The 7,452-nt window shown below is 43.7% G+C and overlaps 1 protein-coding gene across 1 annotated transcript; it reads right to left on the reverse strand.

The window, feature by feature from the left end:
- Nucleotides 1-4,061: 4,061 nt before the first annotated feature.
- Nucleotides 4,062-6,869, reverse strand: LOC148803781 (uncharacterized). Its single transcript, XM_088897833.1, has one exon. The coding sequence runs from the start codon at nt 6,867-6,869 to the stop codon at nt 4,062-4,064; it is 2,808 nt and encodes a 935-aa protein (XP_088753959.1).
- Nucleotides 6,870-7,452: the final 583 nt, after the last annotated feature.

A 7,452-nucleotide genomic window follows, 5' to 3' on the forward strand; every position in this document is an offset into this window, starting at 1 on the left:
GATGAGAATTGGGATTTGGGTGACCGAATAAAGGAAAGAGAAGGAGATGTGAATCATGCGATGCAATATATCCGTCGTAGTGTTTTCGCTGTTTCTGCCACCCCTTCTAGATTTAGTGTCATCACTCATGGTGTCTCCACCACCCATTCCAACTCTAATGTTATACACAACGGTGGTTCTGGCCATATAGACATATAAAGTTCCATCTCTGGTGTTTCCTCCACCCATTTCAGCTCCACTATCATTCAACCCTACGTTGGTTCCAATGGTCATGTGTATTAGAGAGACAATTTTAAGAGACATATCAAAATATACATTGGATATGCATTGATACAAACAAAAAATTAAAATGTGCATAGATACATCGAGAAATTCATATAAATCCTAAAGAAACTATATTAATAATAATAAATATGAGTTTTATATGATTATAAATAAGTTATTTAAACATAGAAAAAACATATTTCAATGATTTATATAAAGTGTGAAATATCAAAACATAATTAGAAATTATTGAAAAATGATGGAAGAACTAAAATGTGTGTATATGCACACATATCATAGTTTTTTAAAAATCAATATAATTTGTATTAATATTTATCATTATTTAGAAAATACGAATGGATTGACCGGTTGATCCTTGACTCGAGCTTTTGGCCATGCAGTTCATTCATACCCCCCAAAATTGGATTGGGTAAAAAAGTGGCCAAAACGGTCAACCCAACTAATCAAACTAGAAAAGCTAATGAACCAACCTCGGTTTTAGAAAACCACTCGGTATTTTGAAAATTTTAGCACATTAATGCAGATTTCTAAAGGCCGTTACTTTTCACTCAGATGTCCGATTGGAGTGATATTTGTTTATTTTGGGTAACTTTTAAAGATAGGTGTCTCATAAAAAATTGAAACTAAAATAAAAAAATGTATGTTATAGAAGAAGATAATTGTATATTTTGAATATATTATAATCTAATATATAATTTATAATGTTTACATCATCGCAGCTCAACCCTAGTTGAACCTCTTACCCATGAACAATTTCCTTTCTTGGGTCGATGCCCAATCCAGTTCTTTAAACATTGATGTTTATTAATATAAAATAAATTTTAGCTTTTATTCACTGCTATCCACTAAAAAGAGCATTTAATTAAGAATTAAAATACATATTAATATGCCAAGAATTGAGGGTATGGCGTGAGGGTGGGCTTATACTTGTTGAAAACTAATGACTAGGTTTGCATCGGATCGATACCAACAAAAAATAAACAAAACATACAAATTCTATATATTAAATGTATCCATACCCAGTTCTAGCTAGCCCCAGCACCTCCGCCACCCACCCAATCATAATTCAACCCTGTGTACAGGGTTTCCCCCTCTATTTGACAAGCCCACACCTTGATTCCACCTATTGTTTTGCCCTGTGTTGAAAACTCATGGCATGCATCTTCATTTGGTTTTAGAGGTGATGAAAGAAGATATCAAAATCAATACGTATTTGATTTCAGAAAACAAGATCTTGTGTGTGTTGCAACACTAATAGTTGAAGCTTGCAGAAAAATCAGAAAATCAAAAGTAGAAACAAAGTACTTGATGAAATTCTTGCACGATAGAGGCGCTTTCAATTGAGAGTGGTGAAAAGGAAATGGTCACTGGAAGTTGATACAAGTCTTAAAAATAGAGACACTAGTCAATGGAACATTAAAATGGAGTAAACCATACTAAACAAGAAAAAGCTTTCACTTCATATAGAATTGGATAATAAACTGATACGCTCAAGTTATCTAACAAGAGGGAGGAGGATCTAGAATAAGGAAAAGAGAGAGAGAGAGTTTGTTTGTAGAAAAGCCAATGCCAACTCCATTCATTCAGGCTATATTTATAGCCTTATTGTGCTACAAACTGGGAGTAGAAATAGGAACTACTACCCCTTAATCTTAGGAGCTTATCAACAAAAAAAACAGAATGCACTTATCTAGGAACAGAATTGAAGACTTATCTAATGCACTTATCTAGGAACAGAATTGAAGACTTGTCTATTCTAACAAAATTAAAACTGAATAGCTAAGGCTTATCCCAACTAAGAGCTAACATGATCGAGTCTTCTGCTGCTATCCACTTTGACCGGGTCTTCGGCTGCTGTGCACCTAGTGCATGCATGCACATGCACGTATCATTTCCTCCCCCCCTGAAGGATCCTTGTCCGCAAGGAAGTCGAGATAAGATTTTCTGAAGCGCCATTCATTCTCCTAGGTTGCATCCTCAGCTGGCGCCCCAATCCATTTGACCAAGACTTCGGATTTTAGGCGGTATTTGCCCTTGTGAATAATACAACAATCCATGATTGCTTCCGATTGGGGTAGGATGGTCGAAGTATCCGAGATTGGAGGAAGCTGAGTGGAAGTAGGGGTGATGGGTCCCAAGTGCTTCCGCAGCAAACTGACATGAAACACATTGTGGATTTGAGAGCCGGGGGGCAAGGCTAAGTGGTAGGCTACTGGACCAATCTTCTCAATGATTGGGTATGGCCCAAAATAACGTGGGGTGAGCTTCATGGAACGCCGAAACGCCACCGATGTCTACCGGTAAGGCTGTAGCTTCACATACACGAAGTCACCTGCTACGAACGAGACTTCTCGTCGGTGCTAGTCCGCTTGACATTTCATCCGGTTCCGGGCTACCTGGAGGTTATGTTGTAGCTCGCGTAGGATGATATCCCGGTCACGCAAGTATTCATCAACTGCCCCTACTCAAGCAGTACCCGGTACATAGGTCATGAGACTAGGGGGTGGGATCCCGTAGACTGCTTCGAAGGGTGTCATTTTGGTGGAAGAGTGAGTGGAGGTGTTGTAGTTGTATTCTGCCCAAGGAACCCACTCTAATCATTTTCGCGGTTGGTCACCTGCAAAACACCGTAGATATTGCTCCAAGGTCCGGTTAACAACTTCGGTTTGCCCGTCGGTTTGGGGGTGGTAACTTGAGCTCATACACAATTTCGTCCCATGCATCTAAAAAAGTGTTTGCCAGAATGAGCTAATGAATACCTTGTCACGGTCGCTAACAATGGATGTTGGTACTCCGTGTAGGCGGACAACGTTGGCAACAAATGCCTTCACGACTGTGGTGGCAGTGAATGGGTGTTTTAAGGGAATGAAGTGGGCATATTTTGTCAACCGATCCACAATTACCATGATAACCGTGTACCCATTGGAGGGAGGCAATCCTTCGATAAAGTCCATGGAGATGTCTGTCCACATTTGAGTAGGAATCGGTAATGGCTGAAGCAATCCCGTTGGTCTCATGCAATCTGTTTTGAAGCGTTGACATACGTCACATTGCTGCAAGAACTCCTTCACCATCCGACGCATGTGGGGCCAAAGGAAGTTGTGCTTGATGCAAGAGAGGGTCTTATGAAACCCAAAGTGTCCCCCTACAGGGGATGAGTGGCAGTCTACCTCCACCTTTGAAATCAAGGTGGAGGCGGGGCTCAAATAAATCTTGTCCCCCTTAAACCATACCCCATCCTATTGAAGCAACTTGTGGGAGGGTCGCTTCTTCATCAATTCCCCATAAAAGGTGTTTTGTTTGACTTCTTCCTGTAGCGTCGGCCACCAGTCTGCGTGTGGTATAGAGATGGAAAGAAACTGAAATTCAGCCATACGTGACAAGGAATCCACACCTTGGTTCTCAGCCCCTTTTTTATACTCGATCTCATAGTCGTAGCCCAATATCTTTGGCAGCCACCGTGTTTGTGCCGGTGTGGTTATCCTCTGCTCGAGTAAATATTTAAGACTTTTTTGGTCGGTGTGGACTGTGAATGGTTTCCCAAGCAGATATGGATGCCATTTCTTAACGGCTTTGACAATAGCTAACATCTCCTTCTCATAGGTGGATAATGCCAAGGCTGAACCTTTCAATGCTTCACTGAAGTAGGCCACCGGTCGGTTTTGCTGGATGAGGATGGCGCCAATCCCGGTTCCACTCGCATCGCATTCAATCACAAACCGTTGGGAGAAATCTGGTAGACGTAGGATTGGCGGTGAAGTGAGTGCCTTCTTCAATTACTGAAAGGCCAGCTCTGCTGCCTCGTTCCATTGGAATCCCTCTTTGGTCAACAATTGGGTTAAGGGAGCTGTAATGCTTTCGAAGTCGCGGATGAACTTCCGGTAATATCTTGCTAACCCGAGGAAGCCACGGACCCCCTTTGCTGATGTCGGTGTAGGCCATGCGAGAACAGCTTGTATTTTGGCTAGATCAACGGACACGCCTTGTTCCGAAATCACATGACCCAAGTACTCGACCTGCGAAACACCAAATTGATATTTTGATATTTTTGCAAATAATTTGTTAGAGGATAATACAGTTAGAACAACTCTCAAATGAGATAGGTGGTTTTCCCATGATTTAGAATAAACCAGAATGTCGTCGAAGAAGACCAAAATAAATTTCTGGAAGTATGGGCGGAAGAGGTCGTTCATGAGGCTTTGAAAAGTTGCAGGTGCATTCGTCAAGCCGAACGGCATCACTAAGAACTCGTAATGCCCTTCATGTGTTCGGAAAGCCGTTTTAGGAACGTCTTCTTCTTGCACTCGAATCTGAAGGTATCCTGACCATAGATCTAGTTTGGAGTAAAATTTGGTGCCGTAGAGCTCATCTAATAATTCATCAATCACGGGGATGGGATACTTGTTTTTAACAGTGATTTTGTTTAGTGCTCGGTAATCCACGCAAAACCGCCAAACTCCATTAGCCTTCTTCACTAGCAAAACCGGTGATGAGAATGGGCTATTGCTTGGTCTTATCAGCCCTGTCTGCAAAAGCTCCTTCACCATCTTCTCTATTTTGGTCTTCTGGTAATACGGGTATCGATATGGCCTCACACTAACCGGTCCTTTGTCGGGAAGCAGTGCAATCCGGTGGTCATGTGGTCGTTTAGGAGGCAGGCTTGCGGGTGGCTCAAACACATGGGAAAATTCGGTGAGAAGGTGGTCCATCTCGGGTGGAAGAAAACCTGGTTGGCCACTGCTATGTGAAGGAACTATTTGAAAAAAAAATCTTGTACCTTGTATCCCATTGCATTGCTTCCCGACAAAGGAACTATTGCTTGGTCTTATCAGCCCTGTCTGCAAAAGCTCCTTCACCATCTTCTCTATTTCGGTCTTCTGGTAATACGGGTATCGATATGGCCTCACACTAACTGGTCCTTTGTCGGGAAGCAGTGCAATCCGGTGGTCATGTGGTCGTTTAGGAGGCAGGCTTGCGGGTGGCTCAAACACATGGGAAAATTCGGTGAGAAGGTGGTCCATCTCGGGTGGAAGAAAACCTGGTTGGCCACTGCTATGTGAAGGAACTATTTGAAAAAAAAATCTTGTACCTTGTATCCCATTGCATTCCTTGTTGGTTAAGGCTTCGATGCTGGCTCGTCCCAATCCTTGGAAGGTGCAAGAGAGTCCCTCCTTTTTGAACGTCAAGGTTAGTTGTTTGTAATCCATCTCGACGGGTCCAAGCGTTTCTAGCCACTGTACTCCCAACACCAACTGGCATGCTGCGATGGGAAGAACATAATAGTCAGCGGTAACGGGGTGTCCTTGAATGGTGAGGGTGAGAGCTCGGCACTGCCCCATGCACTCGATCTTTTCACGGTTGGCCACCATAACTTGAAATTTCTTGTCTCGGTTCACTAGCAACCCGAACTTGGAGATGATGGCTTGGTCAATGAAGTTGTGGGTGTTGCCGCCGTCAATTAATACTGTCACGTTCTTGTTTTTCAGTTTCCCAAGAACACGTATGGTTTGCGGGTGCTCAGCTCCTGCAATAGCATGGAAGGAGATTTTAGGGATAGCTTCTTGGTTTTCTTCCTCTGGTTCGACAATCTCCACGTCCGCCGGTTCTGGATCCTCAATCATGAACAGTTGTGGATGTGCACAACGGTGGCCGAGGGTGAACTTCTCATCACAGTAGTAACACAACCGCTTCTCACGACGTTCTCGCGCCTCCTGGTTGGTGAGTCGCCGAAATGTTGGGGAAGGAGCACTGGAAACCTGGTTCGCGTACGAGCTTGGTGGAGGCCCAAGTACACCGGCCATGGGGTTGGGTGACGCCTTATGGGTTGTCATGGCTGATGGGGATCGAATCGGCTGGCTAGCTCTCCGCTGTAAGTGATTTCGTTCCTCAATTAACCGGGCCACTCCAATCGCCTCTATCAAGGTTCGAGGCTGCTTGATCTTCACATCTAAAGGAACGTCATCACGAAGTCTTGCAATGAAACAGCCAATGAGAAAGCTCCCGGGCAGGCCGTCAACTCGGTGAGAGAGCCTCTTGAAGGCTTCTTGATAAGCCGTCACAGTGGTGGTTTGCTTCAGGCGAGTTAACGCCTCCGATGGGTCCTCATAGTCGGTGGGGCCGAACTGTTGTAACACCGCTTTGGAGAGTTCTTCCCATGTGAGTGGTCCGCGATGCTTGGTCAACCACCTGTGCCACTGTAAGGCAATGCCTTCCAAATGGAAGGAAGCTAGCTGCACCTGTTGGTCCGGAATAATATTTTGAAATTCAAAATACTGCTCCGCCTTGTAAATCCAACCGCTCGGATCATCCCCATTAAATTTTGGGAATGATAGCTTGATGTGTTGATGAGGGTGGTCATGGGTGGAGCTTGAACGGGAAGTATGGGGGTGTGAGGATTCTTCATGGGCGAAGGGGTTGGTCTCGGGAGTGGTATTGGGAGTGATTCGTGAGGCTCGAAGGGCTTGGAGTTCGGTTAACACTGCTTGTAAGACAGTGTTCACTTGGTTGATGCTCGACTCATGTCGCGCTAAGGCTTCATTGACCTCATTGCGGAACTCCACGTTAGTCTTTCCACGGGTGTCCATGGTCGAACCGGCTCTGATACCAATGATACGCTCAAGTTATCTAACAAGAGGGAGGAGGATCTAGAATAAGGAGAAGAGAGAGAGAGAGTTTGTTTGTAGAAAAGCCAATGCCAACTCCATTCATTCAGGCTATATTTATAGCCTTATTGTGCTACAAACTGGGAGTAGAAATAGGAACTACTGCCCCTTAATCTTAGGAGCTTATCAACAAAAAAAAAATAGAATGCACTTATCTAGGAACAAAATTGAAGACTTATCTAATGCACTTATCTAGGAACAGAATTGAAGACTTATCTATTCTAGCAGAATTAAAACTGAATGGCTAAGGCTTATCCCAACTAAGAGCTAACATGACCGGGTCTTCTACTGCTATCCACTTTGATCGGGTCTTCGGCTGCTGTGCGCCTAGTGCATGCATGCACATGCACGTATCATAAACCTTGTTGATTAAACTCTACTCCTTTACAATTCCAGAGTCCAATATGAAATGAAGCAGTGGGTTTCGCTTTTGCTTAAGTAGGGGAAAAAAGTGGGAAAACTTCACAATCAACTACTTGCATGGGATTCTCGATCGGTCTTCACT

The sequence above is a fragment of the Nelumbo nucifera genome, chromosome 1 (assembly GCF_055504915.1).
Source record: "Nelumbo nucifera cultivar China Antique chromosome 1, China Antique-T2T, whole genome shotgun sequence".
Taxonomy (NCBI): Eukaryota; Viridiplantae; Streptophyta; class Magnoliopsida; order Proteales; family Nelumbonaceae; genus Nelumbo; species Nelumbo nucifera.